The sequence below is a fragment of the Haliaeetus albicilla genome, chromosome 17 (genome assembly GCF_947461875.1).
Source record: "Haliaeetus albicilla chromosome 17, bHalAlb1.1, whole genome shotgun sequence".
In the NCBI taxonomy this organism is placed as follows: domain Eukaryota; kingdom Metazoa; phylum Chordata; class Aves; order Accipitriformes; family Accipitridae; genus Haliaeetus; species Haliaeetus albicilla.
Genome location: NC_091499.1, coordinates 28,595,457 through 28,622,447, shown reverse-complemented (window position 1 = coordinate 28,622,447; position 26,991 = coordinate 28,595,457). Strand labels below are relative to the sequence as shown.

General features: G+C 38.1%; 1 protein-coding gene across 1 annotated transcript in view; it reads left to right on the top strand.

The window, feature by feature from the left end:
• The window catches only part of TRDN (triadin), a 239,427-nt gene extending 231,729 nt beyond the window's left edge, over window positions 1-7,698 (top strand). The window contains 1 exon segment of the mRNA XM_069805163.1: window positions 5,043-7,698. Within this exon segment, the coding sequence (XP_069661264.1) occupies window positions 5,043-5,185 (143 nt within the window). The 3' untranslated portion in view covers window positions 5,186-7,698.
• The last annotated feature ends 19,293 nt before the right edge of the window (window positions 7,699-26,991 follow it).

Sequence of the window (26,991 nt, the reverse complement as noted above, 5' to 3'; positions counted from 1 at the left end):
TTGGTAGCATTTGCCCTGAAGATATGAGACAATATATTCAAAGTGAGAACCCTCTTCAGTTTAAAAAACATATTCTGTATTCACATTGAACATGGGAATTACAAAGGCAGAATGGGATGCATTTGTTGTCTTATTTGCATGCCAAAATTCAAATTGTTCTCCTGACTATGGCTTGTATCATAACACTGTTGCAGACTCTGATACAGACACAGTTCCAAAGATGTTGGTATTTTTTGAATGAAGTTCTTATCTGCATGTTTTGCAGCTGACGTTTTCTAGATAAAGCAGCCTCAGAAGTGCAACATGAAAGGGAAATAGTGAAAAAGCACATAGCAAAAAGCCTAAATCTGAAACCATTTCCTCTTGCATAGACTTACTATACGGGCAGCTGACTTTATTCTGCTGAACAAGTTAGAATATGCTAAAGACAGACCATTCAATTTAGAGAAAGTGTGAATCTCATCAGCCATAAAGAAGAAAGACAATATATGAGATGCTTACCAGACAATATGAAACAAACAAACAAAAAAACCTAAACCACAAACATTTGCAATATTATCCTTCAAAGCTCTGGTTGCTTGATTAGGTAAAATATAAAAGATCCATCCCAGCAAGGGACGCTGGTGAAATTTGAGTAGTTTGGTACTTAGAGAATTAATATGAAGCAATCTACAAAGAGGGTATGGAAAAAAAGGTTTTTAATAGTTTGACTATCATCCAAAACCTGAAAATGCTCTCTTTCTGTACCTACATTTGGAAGCATAACACCTTGCTTACTAAATCTTATACTCTGATAACAGTAACTACTAGATCTCACATACCATACAATGTATCAAAACAGTTCAATCTTTTAGCAAGTGAATCTTCTTAATTTACTCATGTATAAACATTGCTTTAATATTAGGATAAATCCATGAAATGTTGTGCTTTAGATTGTCTACCCCCCCAAAAAAAAATTGAAGAAAATGCGGACTTTTCATTTCAGAATGAAATATTTCAGATTCATTCCAATGACACTCCAGTTAAAAATTAAAACAATTTTTTCAGAAATATTTGTATATTTTCCAAAGAATTTGAGAAAAGTATCATTTAAAAGTTTTGAAAATCAAAAGGTGGAGTTTCCATATTTTTGTTTCAGATATCACTTTTTATTTATAAAGTTGCTTTTGGATATTTGGATATTTTAAATTCTCTGCTATAGTCTGTTTAGTATTGATGAAAAAAGTACTTGCTTTTTTTAGTATGTCCTTCCTCAAGATGAAACAGTCAAAAAAGAGTTATTAATTCTTTTGCGGACTTTTTTGATTTTTTTTTTTTTTTTTTTTTTTTTTTTTGTAAGCAGAATCTGTATCTTTCCCTTTTTTCAGAAAGCTTTTCTCCAGTGAAAAGCTGTTACAGCTAAATTTCTCATTGGCTGCCACCTTGCCTGTGCCTCAGAGGCTAGGGAAACCTCCTGCAGGTTAATTCCTCTTACTGCTTTACTCATCCCATAGAGAAGAGGAGACTTGGTCAGTGTGGTAAGTGTGGAAGCAGCTTTTGGTCCTGCACACCCATACGTGCTGATCCAGAGCCTGACGTTACAGCCCCTGCAGACCCTAAGGGCTGGACCCTTAGCAAGGGCTTCTGTCATTTGAACTAAAGGAAAAATTCTCAACAGCATTAGGATGTCATCCTCAAAATGTGTGAGCACTGAAGAGGGATAAAGTGCTTTACCAGTGGTTTTGACTGCTGGTCGACAGCAGAGCGATTGTACAAAATACTGGTTTTGGAAGACAGTATGCTGCAATATTCATAGGTTTTTGAGCCTCATACCCCTTACACACTTCTCCTGGAAGAAGTGTAATTATTTTTTCCTCCTTTTCTTAAAAATTTTTGTACATATCCTGCCTTTCTAGTCCCCTTGTTCTTATTCCTGTCCTGTTTTGGGTGTTTATCCTATCTTACTTCCACTGTTTAGGCTTTCCCACTCTCTGTTTGTCCACAAAGTAACTCCTATTCTTTGGTTTTTTCTATCTGTCATAATATCCAGCCCTTGTCAACCTTCCTACCACGAGGTTCTCCTATCACTTTCCAGTTCCTTGGCTACAGTCTCTCGACACAGCTACGTCCATTTTTCTCCTCAAGCTCTTTGGTCAAGTTGTACATCACATTTTTTCTTCCAGTCACTCCAAGTATCACCTGGCCCAGGCACTTTGTTAGATTAGTGTTGGTCTCCTACGACAGCAGAGCACTTTTTTTGCTTGAGCAGTCAGTCTCCTCCACGGCTTCCCATCTCAGTCTCATCACCCTTGACACAAAAGTCAGATGTCTTCTGCCCTCAACATTGCCCCTCTAGCCCCCTAGGATACTGACACTTTTTAAAGAAAATATTTTTTATACCAAGGAAAGAAAACCTTTTTATTTTCCCCTAGCTGTTTTGTTTTGTGTTTTTTTTTTAAATATACCTACATTGCTCTTTTGGTGTTCTTTGCCAAAAACCAAACTCAGCCTGCCACTAATTTCAACACTGAAAGTTTTACCACAGGTAGTTAAATATGGTAACAAATTAAGTTACTGGAATTAGAGTCTTAAGAAAGGAAATACCAGGCAAACTTAATAAAAGTCATTATTACCGTCCTTATCTCTCCTGAGTTTCTTCCTTATCCTACATTTTCCTGGTATTTTCTGAAGACAGATGTTAACAGGCTATATGAACATTTGAATGTGACATCAAAATGTTGCCCTCAACATAAGTACATATTAGCCTAACAATAGGGCTTACTTCACAAACACTACAGGTATCTCAGAAATAACAGAATCAAGCATGATCTTTAGCATTACACATTCCAAATACACATACATTTTAGATTTTTTTTTTTTTCAAAATACTTATTTTCTGTCCCAATTTTTCAGATTTAGCCTTACAGCCCTTGTAATCAGTTTGTGGCTTTTGGCTAAGTTGCAAAAATCTGAAAGTTTGCCCTTTCCCTTTCTCTCTGTGAATTTAGTGTCTTTTAACAATAGACTGTAAGTCAGATTTTCAAGTGAAATGATTGCAGTGGCCACTGCTGCTAGTGATTTTAAAATTATGATCAGATAACACCTCTGGAAAATTCTGTGGTGTCAGGCATGCTATAATTACAATATATAACCATGTTTAAAATGCTCATAAGTATGTAGCTGCATAAGCTAGTACATATCAGGACTTTGTGAATGCATGTAAAGAAAAAGAGCTACATTTTTGCATTCTGATAGCATGTAAAATACAGGGGGTATCATAATTTTTTTTTACTGTTAAGTAAACTATTTATTAGTATTTATTTGGGCTAGAAAGTGTATGATGTCCTACTTGCCTTCTTCATAAAGAAGAGAGAGTTATTGACTTTTTTATTTTCATCTTTATATCCTTAAGAGGAATATACAGAAATAATTTCTACATAAACAGTGAAAGGTGAGGTTTTAATTGGCAGCTTTCATCCTGTAAGATATTTCTCTTTATCAAACTGGCACCCACTGGGATTGAATTTTAGGGGATTTTGTGTTTGTTTGGGGTTTTTTTAAAAGAAGATCTGATTGAGAAATCTCTGACAGAGTACTTTGATAGCAGAACATTGTTTTCGATCATAGTGGGTTTTGTGGCAATGTACTACTTTTAGTTAATTTTACTCACAACAATTACTTTAGTTCAAGGATGGAGTAAGTTTATCCGTTGAAAAAATAACATATCCCAGAAACTTTCTGGTCTTGCCCAAGTGTCTTCATAAAATGGCCAATGGTAGAGGACATAGTACATACACACCGTGCAACTAGTTCGTGGCTTGCCAGGCCTCGCAGGGGAACCTTGGTCTGTCACATTTGGGCTGTGAGCTCTAGTCATGGGAGCTGCTTTCTCTGTTTTCCAAAGAAATCTCAGATTCATCTGACAGAGGAACATCAGAAATACTGAAAATTTGGGGAAAAAAATTGTTTCCATTCTTAGATTTAGTGGAAAAGCAGTAAGTCATTTGCAGAAGGATCTGATTTCCAACTCCATTTTCAAGTGTGCTTTATAGATAACAAAGATGTAACCTTTGCGCAAGTCAGGGAAGACGACAACAAAGGGTAGTATAACTGGATCAAATACACTAGCATTTCTGACACACTGCTCTGTGTTCCACCATTTACTGTGACATGGTGGTCAATAAATAAACCCTGCACCTCAGTTTATAACACAGGGAGCCCTGGAGTCCATCTCAGTTTAGAACTGTCACAGGGAACAGTTCTTTTTTTTTAATATGGAATGAACAGCAGAGGAAAGAAAAAGTCTTCAGAAAATCAATTGCATGAAAACCAACTTGTTTCAGATGCCAACATTCCTCCAATCATTTTCCCAAACACGTAACTGACTAATAGTTATCTTTTAAAATCTTGTCAACCTTAATCTCAAAGTGAAAAACTCAGCTTTTGGAATAAATTAGATCAATTCCATCTGTGGTAAAGTATGTGTTCTTGAAAGCTTTTAAAACATAATAGGAAGAAGTGTGACTACACAGGCTAGAGCTCAAAAATCAAAAGGGAGAAAACCTCCCTGATTGTGAAAGACTAGGAAAGAGGTACCGTCATTTATGATCCCTTTATTTGCTTAATTTGCTTGAAGCCTAATAAAATATGTCATTAGCACTATTAGATGTGAGTCCTTCTGGAATTCCTCAATGTATCTGAAAGTGGCTGTGAAATATAAAATCAGAAAATATATGTGTGAATTTGGGGGGTTTCCATTCAGCTGTCCCAAAATGCAAATATTCTGGGAGAAGTAGGACTCTAACACTAGAGGAATAATGGATTTAAGTGTGAAATTGTCAATAATTTCTCATCTTGTGCTATAAAGATGTCTCATTGAGCCTTTTGACTAAAATCTTGTCGATATGTGGAACCTGGCTTGTGATCACACTAGGGATTTGTGCTGTTATAACTCACATAATGGGAATGGAATTATACAGATGTTTTCTGAAAGAACATGGAATGGACTGATGGCCCCAGTTTGGAAGCCATAAACATTAACCATCTCTTCCTTGTTTTCCTAGCTCCTGTCCGCTACTTTCAATGTGTCTTCCTAAATGGACCTAATGGATTTGGACTGCAGTTTCCCACTAATCCCCCTTCAAACAAGGAAGAAAAGACTCATTCAAAGACTTCCAAGAGAAAGACAAGGAAACCAGGGCAGTAGAGAGACTGAGTCCTGAGATCGCTCACATGTTGCACTTTATCTTTCTGCTGAGGTCCACAGTAGTTACAGTGGTACTTGTCATTGCATGAATGTGATCCACTTGGACACATGTACCTGGAAAAAGTTTCCATGGGGCAGAGGAAAAACAAGCAGTAATGAACCCTGTTTGAGAAAGGTAGAAATGTAAAAGTGCCCCATTTCTCATGGAAAGGCTGCAATGCTAACAAAGCATTGACCTGGTTGTGTGTGTGAGCGTGTGTGTGTGTGTTTTCCTGCCTCTTTTGCTCTTCTTGTTTTTCTTTACCTACCTGCTCAGCATTGAAGTGAGTCTGTTTTCCATTTAATCTTATCTAGGGAGTGAAAGGTTGAATGTAGCTCTTATATCAGCAAGATTGCAAAACTACCTGCGATCCTAAATCATTTCTTCTTAATGTTCAATCAAATTGCTGACAGGAAAAAGCCTCACTAAGTCACTAAAATGTGCTCTGTGACTGGTGCTATTTTTATGTCTCATTGACCAGTGTAGCCTGAAGCTCACACTTATTCGGAGCAGCTCAATATACTACCAGTAAGTTGCCTCCACAAGTCATGTTAATGATGAATATTTCTATTTAACTTGAAGTAGTGAAAGCATGGTCTGTTTGCCCTGCCTGTTCGTGAAATACAAACTCTTCACTTTCTAAAGCCCAAAGTGAGCAGAAAAAGTGAAGCAACATGGCAAAGGTGAGGAAAACCAGTGGTTTACCAACATGAATGTCCTAAGAAACAAGTGAAATAATTTTAGTACTTCTACTTTTCTTCTGTGGGTAAATCAGATTGATTTGCAGTGAAGACCATGTAAATGGAGAATATGCCAGGCAATCATTTGCCATTAGCATAAGTCAGATGAAAAGCTATGATGTGAGATGCCACTTATGAAACTAAAGCAATCCAGATTTCCAATAGGTAAGCACGCCAGTTTGGTGCAATTTCAGATCGGTGAACAAAACAAACAAACAAACACACAAAGAAACCCAAACAGGAGCATATGAAATAATCCAGGTAGCTGATTTTACTAGATGAAACGAAAGAACTTCCTCACAGCACACTACTGTTGATAGCTCATAGAGGAGAAATGGAAGTAGATATGCCAATCCTCAACCTTTTTTTGTGCATTTCTGTAGGAATAATGGATTTGTTGCCTTAAGAAAGAGATGGGATGGCATTTGGTCCATGTGAAGGCACATGACTGAAAACTGGCATCTCAATTGTCTGTACGTCTGGCAATGTAAATAATCATGTTTTTGCAAGCTGCTATTTGTTTGTATCTCTTTACTATATTTTTGCATTTAATCTGTGAAATGTACAGTAGTGATCTTAGTTATATAGTTATCTGGTGAAGCAGCATGATGCTCTTTGTACAACCAGGCTACTTGTAAAGTCTGATCACACCAGTAACTATATACAGCTTTTTTATTTTTAGCATAGTTCAAGATAACATCAGCCCCTTCCCTATGCCCTCTCCATACTGATCCATTCTTGCCTTAAGCAAATAATTTACTCACACGAGTTTTGGACAACTGAGCCTTTGACAGGTTAACGCAATTCAGAAATATTTGCTGTTACACTGCTGGGTCAGGTTGGTACTCTCTGATTACTGATCATGGCCGTACATGAACTGGGTTCTTCATCTTAATGCGCTTTCATATTGCACAGGTCCTGTGCTGAAAAAACCATCATTGCAAAAAGCAGTCTAGACAGTGGTTTCTGGAAAGAGGTAGGAACAGGTTCTGCCCTAGGAGTAGCTCTTCTCACAAAGGAGCACATTGCAGATAAAAGTGTTCATGGTGAATGCCTCCACGGTCACCTGTGAAATCTGCACAGGAGATAGAGCTACAAACAGAGAATATTTCATAGTAAAATGACAATCTTTAATTTTCTTTCAGTGGGCCTTTTTATATTTCCAGTGACTTCTTTTCCTTCCCAGTTTGTGATTTTGCCCTAGATTTTTACTGTGAAAACTGTCTTAAAATGAGATTATAACTTTCTGAAAAATCAGCTATTTAATTCAAGACCTTATCTAATTCCAATAATCAGGACAAAATTCTAATATACTATAAGCTGTTACTTTTTTTCAGCTTCTTTTGGCAAAATACATTTTTTCATTACAGTTAGCCTTAATCCTTTCTTCCCATTTGAGTTGGGAGGAGACAAGAATATGTTCCAGATCTCATTTCCATAGTGTTTCAATCAGATGTCTGAAAGCTTTGGAAATATAAACAATTAATATCATTGAGTAAGTGATATAAAATCAGTCATTTATTGTTGTTTCCTAATCTTAGTCACTGCCTCAAAGAACAGGAGAAACAGGTACACTCTCAAAGTGGCAAGCATTTTTCTCTTTAAATTCACCTGGAAACTTTGAAAAAAATACTTGAATTGCATGGGTTTTACTCAAATTAGCCTGAAATATTGCAAAATCATATGCTGATTGTTATCCATTTCGGAAAATAAAAAATATAAACCTTGTTCCCAGTGGCTGTGATATGTTTTCCTGTGAATCGAAAAGTGGAGGACAAGGGTTTACACATGTAAGTTTTCTATCCCTGCTAAGCATATACAGATCTTCTGAACATAAAGATGCGGCATTTCTTATAATTAGGCTAGAAAAATGAACCATTCAGCATTATATTTATTCCTAATGAGCTTTTTACAATGCTTATCTTAGCTAGTCTTTTTATACACTTTGTGGATTACACTCTGACATACAAAAACCTAAGTGGTTGCTGCAGTCATTCAATGTAGGACTTTGTCTGTACCAAAATCACGTATGTTCATCAAAGTGGTTATTTAAAATACAACTGCACAACCAATACAGACAAACTTGCAATCTCCAATGACTAATCTGTAGTCCAGACAATTGGGAAAATGACCACCAAGAAAATGAGAGAGTAAAAATAGTGAGATTCCCCCCCCACCACCATAGAAAATATAGCTCGCCTGTATCAGCAATTGCTAAAACAGGTGAGCTGGTGCCTGAACCGGACTACAGCCTGAAGACAGCACGGCTGCAGTCCCACAGCTCTGCATTGGGGTTCAAGAGTCTTTTGCCCCGTGGAGTTTGGTGACCCTTCCCATGTGGGAGGTTTGTTGCTCGGCAGTTTGGCTGTGCAGGTAGATCGGTGTTTCTAATCCCTTCTCCTCGAAAACACACCTTTCTCTGAAATGCTAAAATCCTGCTGAAGTCAACAGGAACAGTAAATTTCCAGCAACTCTGAAAATCAAGACTTGACCAAGCCCAATGAGATCAATTTTTCACTGCTCAGCCAAGAGTAGGTTGCCCACCTCAGAGCTGCCTGCTCTCGCTAGCACAGCCCACGGGCCCCGTCCGCAGCCCTCAGCCCGTGTTCAGTGTTTCACATTTCTACCCACGCCACAGCTGGAGTCTGATTTTGTCCATTTTAAAACCTTCCAACAAGAGCTTTTCTGAACGGCTCATTTCTGTTGCTCTGGTTGCTGACGCAATTTCCGAGGGAAGGTCGGAAAGTCTGTGTAAGAAGCTATTTTGGTGAATAACTGCACCAGTGTACTTGGTGTAGGTGCCCAGGTGCTGGGGGGGCTGGAGGGCGACCTCTGTGAGGAGAGGCCGGGGCTGCCCCGTGCCAGACACGGCCAGTTCCAGCCGGTTCCATCCGCAGGGCACGGCTGAGGCCCGCAGCCAAGATGGCGGCGCCTCAGGGAATGCGTGTGTGAGGAAGGGCAGACAATGCCACAGAGAGAGAGGAGGAGGGAAGAAAGAGAGAGAGAAGCAGCGGAGGGAGCACCAAGGTCGGAAGAGGAGGAGGAAGAGGAGGCGCACCGCGCCAGAGCAGAGATTCCCCTGCAGCCTGTGGAGGACCCATGCCAGAGCAGGCAAAATGTGTGAGGAGGACAGAGCAGCAGAGAGGAACCACCATGTACCAACCATAACTGCTAGAGACTGGAGTGAAGGAGTGAAGTTGAGCTTGGGAAAGGGGGGAGGAAGAGTGTTGATGTTCATCTTTCTGTTTTCCACTATCCAAATTAGCAATTACATTTTTATGAGTTAATTTTCCCTGAGTTTGCTTTGTCCACAACAGTAATTAGTAATGAACCTGCCTGTCTTTATCTCGACCCACAAGCTTTCTCATTCCTGTTCTTCCTATTTTCTCCCCCTGAGGGGAGAAGCGAGCGAGCGGCTAGGTGGGAGTTCAGCTGTTCGCCAAGGCTAACCCACCACAGCTGGCTGTTACACAGATCCTATACACCTCCTACCGACTGGCAACAAATTGCTATTTGTCCCCACATTTAGGGTCTCCACTTAGAACACAAGACAGAAGATACATAACTTGCACCTTGCCACATTGATTTATCCCATTGGTCCCCAACTCTAGAACTACACTGCTAGGTTGTTTATATTTATATTACAGCCATTTACTACTTAATATACTCTAGTTTACATGCCAAATTCCCTGCAGAAAAACTCTATGACACTGCTTTAATCCAACATAATATGAGAAATGCAGCAAGCACAGTTGCAGAGGGATGTCTTTATCTGCCAGGACACAGGCACTCAGGAGAGCAGCTGAAGGACTCTTTCCTTTCCTATCTTACTTAATGCTTTACTTCCACTTCAGCATCCCACTGTATGATCCACTCAGCATAGTAAGAAATGAGTGAAAGACTTACTCCCTCAGGAAGAACACTGGCTGTTAAAGCTGCTTTGGACTTAAGACAGTCAGCTGCGGACTGCCCACAGTTGCATACCATGAGCAGCACTTCTTTCCAAGGATTCAAGAGTTTGGAAGCCAAGAAAAAAAGTAAAATGATACCATAAATAGCACTGGGTGAAGGAGAAAGCGAAGGTGTGAGGGGCTGGTAATTGACAAAATAAGAGGAAATATCAAATGCCTTATGAGGGTTCCTAGGCAGGAACTATGCATAAAAGAAGAAGAATTTGCTAAAGATTCAGCTTTGAGATGGTGATATTTCTGTCACCTTTTAGTTCTCCAGAAGGAAGAAACACAAAGGCAAATGAAAATATGAAGCATGCATTATTTATACACCTGAAAAGGTCACGAGATATCTAGCTTTCATACCATCCATTTATCCTGAGTGAGGTTTTCCACAAATTCCCAATTAGCCAACTAGTTAAGGAGTCATATTATTCACCTGTGGGCAAAACCTCCTTATACAGAGTGTACCTCTCAATGTAGAATTCTTGGCCTTTCAATTAAACAATGAAATAACATGACATTTTGTGGGTTTTCTCTTGGTTTATGGTATATGCTCGTTGCTTGTGATACATCCTCTACACAACAATCTGTTCTGCAGTACTCGCATCTCAAGAACTGTGTTAGTTATTGCTGTAAATACTTCTCAGGAGTTTTCTTCAATTTCCAGTCTTGTCTTTTATTATGATAGAAATGAGTAAAATTTTTAGAACACTATTTTGTTTTCCCTGGTCCACATGCCCAGCAATTTAATTTACTCAGTGATGCTTCCTTTTGGGAAGGTATTGCAAAAAATGCACTTTCCAGATATCACTTTTATTATGTATGGGGGAAAAGGAGGTTCTGTTTTACCAATACTGACTAGATAAAATTTGTTTAAAACTTTGAACCTGTTTCTTTGCATGGGTTGCTTATTCTCAAAAGGGGGAAAAAATGTCCTTGCTCAAATGACCAATGTGACCCCTGTGTTTCCTTCAGTTTGGTTCTTGTTCTGTCTTAAGAAAAACGTAAGTGGTCTTATTTTCTTTAGATGAAAGGATACTCTGGCCACAGGCAAACTTCTTTCCAGATGTGTTTTTACCTGAAAATTTCCCTTCATTTTCTCTCAGAATATCTAATGGTAATAAGTATGCCCATATCCTAAACCTTTGGGGTTTGTGTCAGTCACCAATAGGAAATCATATTAGGTAATATTGTCTGGTGTCTGAACCAGCAAATCACTGAACGTGGTTAGTAGTGGAGGTAATAAGCAGCTTACTCCTGATAAGTGTGATATTTGCTTTTATAATTCTAAAGTTTTCTCTTTTTTTGTGCTAAATTTTGCTCAGACATATATTTATTCTCTCACCTACCCCATGCTAAGCTCCAGCTAGGAGAAAAAGTGAACATTCTTTGAAATCAAATCACCAAACTGAAAAATTGTAATTATGGTAAAGGGTAAACAGAAACACGTTACTAGGCTGTTTTTTTATTCTGCAGAGGGGCATTACAAAAGAAAGGTCTTCTCAGTTTTGGACCTGTCAAAGAAATGGGAAAATAAAGCTGCTGACATTAATGCTCCAACACACTTTCCAGCTGAATGACAAAGACATAAATGCACATTTATTGTGCAACCTACCTTCTGTGTTTTTTTTCTTTCAGAAGTTGAACAATGCAAAGGAGGAGTCTTGAGTACCATGCTGTTAAATTAGAGCTTATCTGTAGCATTTCCATATGCCTCTCTAAATATGGTATCTTCCTGTCAAAGTGATACGGTCATTCTTTCTCAAAACAACTGAGTTTCTTTGTTCTCTCCTTGACCTTGATGTGAGTGGGTGTAAGTCTGACTTGAGAAAAATCTGAATAAATCATTACTGCTTGATGATTTTTTAGAGTGGGGAAGTCAATACTGTGTTCTGCTCTCATATATATATATATGTGTGTGTGTGTGTGTGTGTGAGTGTATACTATGCTTGCATATCTACCACTGACATTTCATTTGGAATGACAACATGTTCTTTCATAGATCAGATTAGTAAACTAGAACAAGGAACCTGGAGTGGTGAGTCCAATAGCATTAACTGTTCTTTTCAAATGCACAAAAAAATGTAAAAAAAAATTATAAAGACATAAAACAAAAACTACTTAAAATATCCACTTTTCTAAGAAGATTTTAACTGTTTAAATCAGTTTAAATTAGTTGTCAAGAGTGTTTTTCCCAGGAATGCCTTGCCAACTTATTTGTCATCTCTAGGCACAAGTAATAAAATTTAATAGAATTCTATAGACTTTAAGGACATTTGGATCGCACCCTGAATCCACTTTTTCTAACTGATTCATCACTTAGCTGATCATTTTGGAAGCTTCCCCAAAAAGTAGAAGAGAAAATTGAAGTACCCAAACATTTTTTTACATATTCATTTTCAAAACAAAAGCAGAAAAGGCACTTGGAAAATTAGCACCGATGACAGTGAAGTTATTAAATGCTAAATGTCACAAAAATGAAACATCTGGGTGCTTCAGCTTCCAGGAAATAAAACCAACAGCATGCCTCTAATTTGCCTGAAACTTAATGATTTAAGGCAAAAATAGCCTAGCACTTTCAGTTTATAGCAGTGCTGTTGATGTCCTATTGTTTCAGTGTGTTACAATTAGTGAGAATGATAAGTCCATGTAACCAAAGGCAGAAATATTGTAAAATTAATCCAGGTATGGGACACTAATTCAGATTTTTCATAGGGATATTTTACAGGTTCATCTGTTTGTGAGCAGCTCTTTCATGGACAGTAGTGATTGGCATATTGCAACAGAAAGGGTTTCTGCAATTTGGTTGGCATCATAAATTCTCTAAAAAAAATTGTGCCAATAGAGCAGTTAACAAGGTTTGAGTATGACCCCATTTGACAGCTTTCACCCTTCATGTTGAGACCCCTACTACAAAGGGCTTCTATCGCATGCAACCTTTGCCAGTCTTTTGCTTCCAAGAATGTACCGTTCTCTGCTTTCGTTTAGATATATGTGTATTTTTAGTGTTAAAATAATTCTCTAACATTTATTCTCTAATATTAATATGCTGTAAAAATAAAATCATTGGCTAAGATGCAAAGCCTTAGTTCTGGTATGGAGCTGAGTATTTTAGGCTTGTAATGGAACTATTGGTACAAGCAAGTTTTGTTATTTCATTTTTAAATCAGCCACTTCTGTTCTCTTATTTTGTCCTAACCAAAACTTTCAAGTGAAAGGAAGTTATTTAAATTAATTTGGGAGGCTGTTTGATACTTTTACTAAGATCACTGAGGAATAGTATGGAAGACCTTTTCCGGTATTTTCATACACTTTAAAGGCTGTTTTTCAAAAACAGCAATTGATAATTAAATCCAGAATCACTTGACATAGATGATGTCTTCAGAGATATCAGCAATGAATGCTTTTCACACTGTGGATGACTTCTTACCTGTTGATGGCTCAGATACCAATCACTTGAAAAGTACATTTAGTGGAGCTACACCATATCAGCAATCTGAGGACATAGCTTTCACAGCCATTGCAAAAATAACATACAAAGACTGATGAGTAAAAATGTCTGTGTGTGCGTGTGTGCAGCAAGGCACCTGTACTCCCATGGGCATGAGCACACAGAGAGCGAAGCACTCTCCTTCAGCACCCATTTGTAAATTCATGGGGTTTAAAGATGAAATAGGCCTTTATATTTCATCCTGTGGCCTTTTATATAAAGTCCAATAATTCAGGCTGGAATAAAGCACAACTGTTTAAAGTCTATTTTGGTCAAATTAACAAAAGGTTTGTAGATTAAGCACTTTCTTTTTTCCATGCTGTCTGTATTTATAAGAGGTCTCAGTCTCCAGTGCTACCCTGTCTCATCTTTTCACAGACACATTTACCACATTTTAGTAATAGTTTACATTAGTGTTCTCCCATTGGCACTGATGAAGCTATGTCAATTTATTGTTATATGTGACTCTCAGAATTGGATTTTGCCTACTGTGAAGACCCACAGGAGGCAGAGATCTGAACGAATCACTTCACTGTGGTTCATTGATGAAGCTATGCTAATTATTGTTGTATTTGACCCTGAAAATCAGATTTTTCCTACCATGAAGACCTGCAGGAGGCACAGATTCGAACAAAGCCTATCACTGGTATTCTCCAGGAGAGGAAAAAGTAGAAAAGCTGTAAAGCTTTTAATTTTGGAGCACTGAGATGTTTATTTAGGACAGCAGCTTAGATCATATTAAATGTGCACATTTGTACATTAAAATTTAATGTTTGTACATAAAAATTAACTGATAAATAATTTTTAAAAACAGACTTTCTTTTAATGGAAAGCCTTCCAAAGTATCCAAACTAGTGGCTGCTTTATGAAGCCAATTTTAGACTTGTGAGAAAGAGGCCTGGGGGCAAACTATTGAGTGGAAAATCACACAGGTGAGAGTGAGAGATTGAGGGCACAAACACGAGTGCAACTGAGCTACTGGGATCTTTCCTTACTGAGGAAGACCTTCTTCCATTCCTTCCCTCTCCAGCTGAGAGAAGACACCAGACTTGCAAGGAGTTGGCCACCCCAGGAAGAAATGAGAAGCAGGAGGACAGTGAAAGCAGATGAGAGCAAAGCCAAGGCTTGAGGGATATGAGCCCCTGGGCTATTTGGAAGTTATGGAACTCAAAAAAAAGTAAGCTCACTGCTACAAAGTTAAATTGTAGTACTCTTGAGCATTTTCTATTCTTCCCTGGGACAGTAGCATTCAATTTTGCAAGTATTTCTGAGGACCTGTCTTTGGATATACAATGCTCATGTTCAGTTTTGTGAACAGGGAATTCAATCCATTTCCCTTGCAAACCACAAGTGGGCTGTCTCTGCTTTTGTTCAATTATTTTTTTATAATAGCTTTGATGGATATCAGTCCCTGATCAAATCAATTGGCCTAGCCAGCATAAATCTGCAGCTATGCAGCTGAAGCTGCTGACCCTCTAAAAAATTAGCATTCTCTCTTTTTTCCTTCTCTGTGGCTGGCAAGCACCCAAACTTACTGAGCTGTCTTTATGATCCTCTGCTGATGGACAAACATCACCCCAAACCACTTTGTTAGTTCCCTGGGGGAAATAAAAATTCTCTCTCTACAGTGTGATCCCAGAGCTCTTTGGAAAACTGATGATCATGTGCTGGGTAATTACTAGACAGCAAAGGCTTGCTTCTGTGATGTGTTGGAAACCTTGACTTTTCCTGGGGACAAAACTGCTGTTACCTCACAGGCAAGTAATTACCTCACCCACCAGATATAGTCTCAAAAGTATTTATGGAGATGGGGCTCATCGTCTGTGTGAAGACTGAGACATTTGCTTCATGAGTTTATCAGAGCCAGGGTAGTTACCCCAGCTCATGCCAAACAAGGTACCCAGGCAGAGTGCTCCCAAACTCTAGGCTGGATGCTCTGTTAATTGCCATTATTAGTAACTGTCCATCATTTGCACAGGGCTTGGCACACATCTTAACGTGAACATTAACATCATAATAATATACATTAATAATTATATACTATGATAATGACAATTCAGCTAAAAAGTCATCTGGTCTTTAACTATCATGAGTCCAATGTATATTACTGTGTTAATACTTGTCTTAACCTGAAAATTGACAAAAGCAAAACAGTCCCTGCTAAGCTCGTCTAATGTAAAAACTTAAAAATATGTGGGATTACACAAAAAGGGTAAAGAGTTCTATCCTCTTGTCCAATTTCAATGGGCAATAATTTCCATTATACCCTCACAGGTACAAGAAAGGAAAACAGAAGGGCCCAGATCTCATCACTGTGCCTGACAGAAAACCAACTGCTCATACCAAAGTTAATTAATTCTGCTCTTTTCTGCTCCTTTAATATCTCCAAACGCATCTTCAGATGTTTAATTTTTTTTTCCCATTGGAACAAATACTAGATAATGCTTCTGTTCTTCTTTGTTAAAGAAAAAAAAAATTATCACTAATATCCCATGAGACAATGAAATAGCTTCTATCTAAGCTGCAGGAAGAGATGTGCAGAGCCTGATATCACACCAGTAAAACTTTTTCCCTTTCCACAGCTCCTGCCTCAGCCTTCCACGAAGGCTTGCTCATCCACGAAGGATTCCATGAAACAATACTGGTTCCATTGCCTGCTTCTGCCAATCACTCATGACAGAATAGAAAACAGCTCAGTCTTTTTAACCATTACATTTTCTTGCAAACCACAGCCCTGGGCTTAATACTTCTGCCTTTGTGCTGTACAAAAGTATAACCTCATATAACAATGCTAAGAATTCTTTATGTGAAACTAATATTCATATATAATAAATCTTTTTCCCTGCAGAGTAGGTACCATCTCTTCTGGTCTATATGGTGTAGTACTTCAATAAATGTGATTCCGGTTGCTGAATAAAATTCCAATGTGCAAGGATAAAAGAAAGAAAATGTTCACTCTCCTCTCACTGCAGAAATAAAGATGGGATTAGATTCTCTGCCTACACTCTGACTATCAGAAAAAAAATAGAAATACTTAAGGGTTTTGGTTAAACATTGAAACCACTTTCTGATTGTAAAGATAATCAGTGGAAAATTGGTAGACTCCAGAATTTTCAAAATTTTTAAAAGAAAGGTTAGATAAACTTGTGTCAGGTGTGACACCATTGTAACTGATCCTGCCTGGGGCAAGGACGATCACCTCGCAATGTCCATTCTAGCCCTACGTGCTATGATTGAGTTAGTGTATATCCTTAACATTTTTCTTGGTGTAGCAATAAATTCTGAAATGACAAGAAAGTGTATGCTCCTCCAGAGTTAACCAGCTTCCAAAAAAGCATTTGAGGTACTTTCATCAAAACAGTTGCATTCTGACATTCAATACTATGGCATATTTTCAAGTATCTTTGAAAACAGTGGGCTACGTTAAAGTTATTTCTGGTAATTCAGACCTCACTTCAGAAGTAAAACCTTTGTGAATCCCAGTGACACAACTTCTCTTCCAGGAACATTGAGTAGCACCAACATCTAGAAATGAAATCCTGTTACTTAAAATTCCTGCAGCTGGACTAACTTCTGCATGTGCAGCTGTCCTAATTTGTAGTGCCATAGAGGAATGAGAAAAAAAAATCCAGCTGTATTATATATTTGTATTACTTTAGACTCTATGAGAATAAATCTACAAAACAAACTGTGACAAGCTCTGAGGCTATATTTCTGTTTTCCCAATAGGTCACAGTGAAGATGAGCTGCTATACAAAAGGAGAACAGCTAAAGCTCAGAGTGAATACAGAACTGTATCACTCGAAGGACACTTTGAATGTGATTTGTCTCAACTTCATCTCTGGTTTGCCAGGTGTCCAGTCTAAGGTAGTTGCTCTGTCAGTGTTAAGTCTGTAGTCTTTGAAGAGAGACTGGTAACTCCTTATGACAGTTCACCTATTCTGCAATAAATATCTGAGAGGTGAGATGAATCACCCCTGAGAGAAACACATCTTTCTTCATTTGCTGTATTCTCAACTAGCTAAGAGCAGATCTCTTTACCTTTCCTACAGCTAAAGCTTATGAGATTCATGTATGATACTATGATGCTATGTGCCTAGTACTAAGGCTAGAAACAGACATGCTCTCAGTATACGACCATAACCCTGATGTATGGAAAAAGTGCAGTGCAGCATTTTCCGTATTTATGTCAGGTTTTAGTTGCCAAAAGTAAAAGTATTCATATTAGTGTCATTTCTCTCTTCTCACTCCCTCTCCTTTTTTAAGTCCATGTCACCTACATGTCACAGGAGTATGTTTCCATTAGACTTTCTAATTGGATTTTTTTTCTCACCAAGTGAAGAGGTGACATTTCACAGAGGCCACCACTATTTACATACCTGCATCTAGTGAATGAAAATGGAACAAGCATAACTTGGATTTGTAGACTTTCTCTTTTTGAGGTAAATGGGGTGGGGGAGTTCCAATACAAGGGCTTACTGATGTTGAAAATATGTACTTTTTCATGACAGAGTTACTGCAGACCCAAACAAGGAAAACCCATCCCTAAGTACCAATGCTGGCTGCTAAAACTCCCTGATCTGATAAACAGTAGCCTGCTTTCCATTTGCCTCCTGTTTTCTCTTCAGGAATGAAAGGAAGTAACATCGGAAACAGTCTAAAAGAAAAAAATAGCCAGCATCCACGTGGGATTCAAACAACTTGAGCATAAATCAGCTCAAACTCTCAACAATATTTTTACAGTATCCCTTGACTGCCCCCACTCCCATGGAACTATGTAGAACATAAAGATTGTTTGAATTGTTTGGGACATTATAAAAACTTCGCAAAATTCCTCTTTTCCACTGATACTGCTTGTGCAGGGTGTTTTTTTCTTCCTTTGACTTATTACAATTGCTTCAAATTTACAGAAGTGTAAAACACTCATCTCCTAATTAGTGATCCACTCCTCTGCAGAGACACTGATGAAACCATGGCAGCCAATAATATTCCTGTTCGAGAATAAAACTTTGGCGAAGGCTTTCCTCTCAGCCTCAGAGCCTGACTTTGCACCGCTAAGGTCAGCTGGAACCTGCCCACTCTTCAAACGACTGGAAGGTCAGGTCCTTAAAGTACAGCTGCCAGTCAGGTGCAATACAAAAAGCAATGTGCCTCCCACCGTGCGGATACAGAATATTTGTCCCTGAAACTCTTCTCCCTCAGTGGTAAGCTCCTCAACAACAGCGCTGGAGAGAGCAGGCCTGTGCTGGGCTATACTTACTCACCAATTGTCCAGAGTGCAAGATATTTCTGCTGTGTCAGCTATGTACCAGTCATGACAAACTTAGAGCTCTGAGTGCATGGTTCTGTCATGCTTCTTACATCTTTAATGAAAGTGAACATATTTTACTCCTAGCTTAGCATATCGTAACATCTAGAGTGATTTAAAAGTATCAGCCCCTCTGGTCTTTATCACTGTTAGTGCCAACACTGTATTTTTAATTTTTTTTTTTTGCCTAATTCCATTTTTCACCTGCACCATGCTTACTGGAGAAGAGATCCCCAATTCTTCTCTTGAACTTCAAAAAAATATACACCTGCTTTCATAGATATGTCAGTCTGAGGTGGGCAGAGAGGGATCAAGAGCATGGACAAGTTGTAGGAGGAAAGGAAGCCTGCAGTATGGACCCTGGTATCCCCATATTGTTTTTTGTTATTGACAACTATTTGACTGTCCTTCAATACCCTGGTGAAACTAAAGTATTTCAGTTGATACTGAATGTGTACAGAAGAGAGAAATAATATATTTCTCTATACAACATGCTGTGAAGATAATTATTCTGGTTGTTGAACCAGAAAGAAGGACCTAGATACATGAAAAAGGGTTTAAGAAAAATTTAGGTCCATAAATTAAATACTCATTAGATACCTTCCTTTTGATCTTATATCTTCACATACCTACAAGTCCATTTCTGACAAAACGTAAAACTGTCAAAACCTACGTGAGGTACCTCATGTTCACCATGGCCAAATCAAACTCCAGGAGACAGAGTAGCACTGATGGTCCTCACAGGACCCAACCCAGTATACATACTCAGAACATGCTTAACGTATAATAAATCACACACACACACAAAAAATATTTTTATATTATTAAACTGAATAAGCTATTATACCTCTCAACTGTCAATGTTTTTTAAGCATGTTTGAAGGAAGTCTGAAGGAATCGGCTTCCTCAAAGAAACTGATTTAGATGCAAGGTCATGTAATATGTGTATGTGTACTCTAAATGGGTCTATGGAATTGAATAACCATCCCACCCCAAAATATTGCACCATGCCAGTATGAATTCATGGAGACCATATCTCTACAGTTTTGCCTGTGGAATACTAAATATGTTACTGATACTGAATATGTTACTGAATTCTTTATTTACAAGTTATTGAAATATGTTGTTTTATCAGATTAAATGGCCTTTCCATTCTAAAAGATTTTGATATCAGGAATATTATTTTTGGTATGAATTACAGCCCTTTAAGCACTGCAGAAGAAAAAGCTGTAAAGAAAAGCCTGAAACTCCATTGATAAACAGAAAATAGGAAAATAAAATTGAAAAGTTTTATCTTTCTCTTCATTTGCAGTTTATTCCTCTTTTCAATAGTTTTTTTCCTTCACACTTTGTAGATAAACTTGGGTTTGTCCTAAGATCCCATGTGTTGGCAATTTTTGTCATAGAAAAAAAATCACAATGAAAATACAGAGTAAAAACAATGTAATTCCAGTTATTCATGATAAATGCATTTGTGGTTTTAATGTTTCCCTTGCAGGTACCTTTTCCAAGTGATTAAGGTATAATAAAGATATAGTGTAATACTGTTAAAGGATTTCTATTACTAATTATTTTTAGTGCTTGAACTTGTTGAAAAAATTAATGAAATGTTCACTTAAATGAGAAATTGTAACTGAAATCAAGTTAATAAGATTTCTTTAATAAATCAAAAGACTTTTTTTGGCATTTTTTGTGCTGTAGACAAGGAACAGTTCCAATGAAACACCAATTGATTAATAAAAGGCAGGCAAGTGACATATAATTTCTGAATGCTCTGTGTATTTCTTTTAGCATATGATAAATGAAAGATTTATCATGTAAAATTTTAATGTGTAGACATTAATATGTTTATTCATTTTTGTGATAACATATTGTTGTGCTATGGCTCTCCATATGTACTTTACCTATGGAGTGTATTCAGAGGAGCATGTATGTGAAAAGTTGATGGTGAACTGTGTTGCAGTTCACTCAATTATAGCACCACTGAAAGGTCTGACATCACACGCAAGTTTTTCTATCATTAGGTGAAGTTCAGGGCTTAAATTTCTCATCATCCTGTCTGTAAAATTTGGCTTTGCCTTGTTTCTTCTCCTTTTGTGTGCTTTAATAAAGAGCTAGTCAGTGACTCAAAGGACATGTCCAAATATATAATTGCTCTAAGGGCAACAGAAGAAGAGGCAATTTAAAGAATTAAACTGAAAGTAATTTTTTCCTTTTTCTGTGATGGAGGGAAAAAAGGCTATCCAGCCAACAGCATCATTCCAACCACCATAAATTCTCCTTCCAATACGGCATCTATGATGTAATGTGTCTTTACTTCCATATTATTAATATTTATGGGTTCTTCTCCATTCCACAACAAAATAAACTAGGCATTTTCTGACCATTCTAGACTTTGACTAGTGCATTTTCTCTCATTCTAACTTCCTACATTCTCACTTGTTCAGTGAGTTCAGTTTCTTAGCTATTCAACACATTGAGGCAAGCTTCATCCACTTTGTCTGCCACTATGATGGCACTGAATTCCTCTTCAGATCTCTCCAGTGAACTCTCTGCACCAAATATATCATATTTTGGTGCCATCTCTTTTTTCATACTCTGAATAATTTATTTCCCACACACAGACCTGTTATGTCTTTTCTGTATTAATATGTGAATAAGGAGTATTATTTTACAAAAGTTGTTCTCAGGAGTTAGTTAACATCTATATCCATTGTGTAATTCCAGTTCAGCTTTGTAATAGTACTGAAAGCCACATACATGCAAACAGTATAAACACTGAACTACTTCCAAATTAGGGCACTTATCCCTTACAATTATGAATATTTGCATATGATTAGAATCAAGTGTTGTAATGCTGTAAGAGTGGCCCAGTCAGTCGAGAGAGAAGAAGTAAAAACCTGTTTCCCTGGCTATCGCAAGTGTTCTCCAGATATGAAGCTAGGGCCAACCTACAGACAACATGAAAAAGGGGGAAGAATAATCACCTAGTGTTATAAAACTACAGAAAGCAAAGGAGGTATTTGGCAGAGTTCATTTTGCACGTTTGTTAAGTTATAACTGTATTGAAATCTATGACACAGCTAGGTAAGTAAGTTAATTAGCATTCTGGAAGCATATTTAGAAATAGGTTGGGTAAGACTGCAGTGCGCTGCATTGCATTAGTTACACCAGGAGGGTCCTGCTCACTGTGCACTTTCCCTAAAACAGCTAGACTGGAAGATATAATCTTGAGTGGGAATTCAGAAGGATTTAAATTTTTCTGCCTCACACCATCCCCACTTAACTACATAAATGAAGTCAGTCACTCGGTACACACCAAAGATAGGGCAAAGAAAGCACAGTCTCTTTGAGGGCAATAAAACAGCACACCACTTAAGCAGACTAGACAACTTTTCCACTGGAACAGAAAAATGGTCGTATTTTTGCTCTGATTAGACCAATGTCTGTCGCTGGCAGAAGATGCCTGGGAAATAGTACCAGAATAGTGCAGATGTATAATGATATTTCCCTTGGAAATTCAACAACAGGCAGAAATAACTTTCCCAAACTAGGGTTGTCTTTCTAATGAGTAACTTAAACAAATTCTTCTTTCCTGAGTTTACTCAGTTTTTAAACTCTGTAAAATATTAGCATCCAAAATATTTTGGAGCAAATGGGCTCCATTGTTTAATAGCATGCTGTGTGAAGAATCATAACCTTTAGTTTGTTTTCACCTGCCTTTTCCTAGTTTCATTTGATTGAACTCCATCTGTGTACTAGAAGGGTGTGGACAGTAGTTTCCTACTTCTGTCCTTTATGATACTCCTGATTTCATGGTCTTCTTGTATATCACCAGTCATACATTTTTTTCAACCTGCAGAGCTCAAGGCTATGTTGTAATTCATCAGTGAGATAAAGTTGAAAAGAGGATGTGTTTATTTGTGCTGTTTTATTGAGGTAAGAATTAAAGAAAAAGTGCTGCTAAACGTGCACGTCTTTTGCTGATATAATTTCCTTTATTTACAAAAATTTACCAAGAAATCCATGTGTTACTTTCCAGTAATACCTATATTAAAGATCCAAAACATGGATTTCCTGTGAGGGTGCTCTTGTTCAGGTGTTTGCTTGAGAACTAGTGTCTGAGTTCTGAAGATGTGCAGTTCTGAAGAAAAAGAGGATCACTTTGGCAGTGGCTTTTCAATAAACCTCTGGGGCACTCTACATTAGTGTTTTAGCATGCATCGTTAATGTACTGAGGACTGTGTAAATTCCAGTATAGTGAGCAATGCTGGATGTGTAATGCTGCTTGACCCTTTATTAAAAAGCACCTACTTTGTTACCGTTGCTTATCAATAAACCCTAAGAATAGGCTGTGTGTTGGAATAATTCAGAGTGAAACACCTGGTTCCCTTATAGATGTTCTTGCCATAGAGACAGCATCTACTTTGCAAAAATTTGGCTGTGTCCAAGAGGCTTCATTTTAATAAGGCCGTCAAGCTGGAATACAGCAGCCTTGTTGCGTATGTCAGGCCTGGAAATGTCAGGGAGGGCGTGGATATTGCCAACACACAGCTAGATTACAGTGGAGAGGCACAACATTTTACCAAAATGGAGGACCCTAGGAGCTTTTGTATCTAGCTAGCAGATTAGGTAAAATCAGTCACAAAAAGTATTCATGCGTAAAATGATGGACTACAGTTGACACCTGTATTTCAACTTACCAAATTTATGTCTGTGAAAATAAATGGTATAGGTCAGAGTGATGAGATATGAGGCCTAAGAGCGCAGCAGAACAGAGCCACCTAATAAAACAATTCATCTCCTGCAAAAAATAACCTGTCATCAGACAACTGTTGAAAACTTAACTTTTCATTTTCCACACCACGGTGCTCCTCTGAACATGTTGTTGGTAGTTGACTAAATGTTATAGTCAAACAGCTGTAGAGGTCAGGGGAATAGCAAGGGGATACCAAGACTCAGTACTGAAAGCTGGTTTCAAGCCAGACCTGGCTGCTACTGCCTGAGCATTATTTCCACACGACAGTGCAGCCAGCTCCCCTTCCTCAGGAGGGGAAGCATTTCTTTTTCAAAGGGGTGGATAAAATGGATCACATTCTTGTCTTCCCCTCCACCCAAACCAAGGGAAAAAATGATAAACTTCTGTTGAAATATTTCAGGGAAAACCAAATTTATGTAAAAGTTATATTCATGAAGTACAATTTATTTCTGATAAGCTTTACTAAGCATGTATATATTTGAGGGGTTTTTTTCCCTTTGTTTCCTACAGTAACTACTCCTTCACCATGAGCTTATGCATCCTTTTTTGCACAGGAGACTTATCTCAGAGTAAGCCAAAATACAAGTTAAACAAGTAGACTGAATGATTATTCACAGAATGGTTAAGGCTGGAAGGGACCTCTGGAGCTCATCTGGTCCAACACCCCTGCTCAGTCAGGGCCACCTACAGACAGTTGCCCAGGACCATGTCCCATTTTTCCCCTCTCTTTTCCTGTCTTCCCTGTCCTTTTCTTAGTGTAGTCTTTCTTATCTGGTATAAACTCATGTTTCTCAAAAAGAGATTAAGTCTAAAGCAAAACCAACCAGTTACAGTGCAAGAAGGAAGTCCTCATGGCATATAACTATGCTATAACTGTGCTGATTATCACTAGTAAGACTTTCACATGTACTCATATCCTTAACAAATCTTTTATGCATAGCCAAATTCCCAGCTTCTAGCAGAAAGCCTACAAGTGATTATACCTGCTCCACTGTTAAACACATTGGTTTTAGAGTTCAGTACCTACCATCATTTATGGGCCAGGCACTATGTTAGACCACCTTGTTTGGCACTGGAAAGCATACTGCCAGATTAGAGGCTGATTTCAATCGAAAGATACATATCTGGATTGGCATTGATCTGTTCATATTGGGTGATGATTAATTTATACTGCTAAGAGAGGGTATACTATTAAGACAAGGTTCTTCTGTTCATGCTGGCTCTGCATACAGGTTCACCTTTCCCTAATATTTAAAGTCAACTGCATCTTAGATCTTGGCCAGGCCAATTTCTGAGTCCTCAGCATGTATCCTCATTTCTCCTGGGTTATTTACCAGCAAAATATTTCCAGCTAGAGGGGACATTTGGACAATTATAGATGTATTTGCCATTGCCCGTTCTGTGTGCTGACCCTTGCTGAGGTTTTGTTGTATGTCCTCCATTATATCACAAGCAATCATGAAATAGAACAAACGTGGATGTCTTTGGCACCATTTATTTGTCTTCATTAGGTACTTGCAACAAAAGTGACACATCCAGTGACTAGACAAATACCAAAGCAATGCTACCAATAATACTTTTTCTTCCTAGTAGTAAAACATGTCAGAAAAAAACTAAAACCAAAATCCAGCACCCTTTGTAAGACAGATAACATTGTCATGCTACCAGGAAAAGGGTGTTCATTTGTATGAGGCAAGGACCTCTTAGTAGACTCCAAGGTGAAATGATTTTGGCTTTTGGTGCATCTTGATGTTCTCAGATAGAGTGAAGTGTCTTCAGATTTAGCCCCCTGGAGCAGTGCTAAGCCTGTCTGCATTTGACCCTTCTGTTGGGAAATCCTCATTCAAAACTGCCAAATGTTTAACAGCCTGTCAGCACTCACCTGTGCTTACTCATATCAAGTGCTTTTGTTGACTCTCCCTTAGAATCTGGTACAAATTTAATGTTAGTCTCAGGGAAAGCTGCCTAATGGTAAATGTATCCTAGAACAACAGAGTCACATGAAGCAGAAAAAGACTGATTATGTGAATATATAAATGTGTAGGTAATGTTCCCGTATTGAGTCTTGCATAGTGGAAGAGATGAACTAATAACTCTCAACAAGATCTATATATTTCAACAAGCTTTATTCATGAGATCCTAGCAGAGAAGCCCTGACAGAATCTGAAGAAGAAATGAGATCATGAGTGATAATTTCTTTCCATACGGCTCTGGCACAGGAACACTTTCGTTCCTTTTTAACAGGAATACAACAGGCTCCCCTTCTCTCTCCATGAGGAATCAGATATATTAAGAAGTGGTGTGACATCTGTACCACTTTTTCCCTTGATATCTTCTAGTGCACCAGCAAGGAAGCGACAACGCTACAGTGACTGCCTCCCACCAGATATATAGAGGCTGGGGTGTATCTAGTCCATTCATGTATAAACACTTAATGTAGCCAGTTAAGATAGAAGCTGATTCTGATTGCTCTGTATCGCCTTCTGAAAGTGTTCATCACTCTCCATGGACTAGAGAGGTAGCCTAGGCAGACTACTTAGCTAACTTAGCTACCTACATTAGGTTCCTCTCTTGCCCCCAAAGAATAATCAATACAAGCTCTGCAGATAAGTGGCTGAAACACACATGATTCCTTTTTAGACTGTATAACCTATGTTTCAATTTACAAGACAGAAGTAGACGAATGAAGGATCACAATCAAAGAGTGCTAGGCAAACCTAAGCCAGTCCTTTCAAAAAGTAATACTAATGATTCATCAGTGTGATTATTTGCACGCTTTTTGGAACTTTCTAAGTTTCACATCAATATTTGATGTCTGATATACCCCGCACAATTTATTCACTCATTCCAGTACTGGTAGCACTCTTCTGCATTCTTAAGACTATCAGACTGCACATTATTTCTTCCAGGCATGAAAAGTTTACCGTTGTCCACTATTGCCAAGATTCTTTCCAGAACACTTTTGTCATCAGACTTTCTTTTTTACTAGTCCAACAACACATTAACTGAATTAGTTCTCTCCATATAAAATTTCCATGACACATCCTTGCCAAAATCGACCTTGCACACTGTCCTCTTATTTTAATTAGACTTACTTAGACTGACGTTTCCCAGAAAATTAATAACAAAATCATTTTTTTAAAAATGGTCTGTGCATTTCCAAGATATGGAAAGAAAGTTAGTATCAATGCATGTATGAGAAACTAAGGAAGAGGAAGGCGAAGATATTTGTTTGAGATCATAAAGGAGAGCAGCATTATTAATGTCATAATCAACAAATAAATAAAAGACACAAAAACAAGCGTTGCTCTGCAGCAGTTGAGTTAATGAATCCCCCATGTCCCTCCATGACAGTAGTTCCCTTCCACACTCTTGTACCATTCCCTATCTCAAGATGTCCTGCCAAACCCTTATGGTCTACTCCCACAATGTCATGAGCTCTCCCCTTGTCACTTAGCCATACGGAACACTCTTAATTTTTTCAGCAAAGAGGCAGGTCAAGACGCTGCCTGTTGA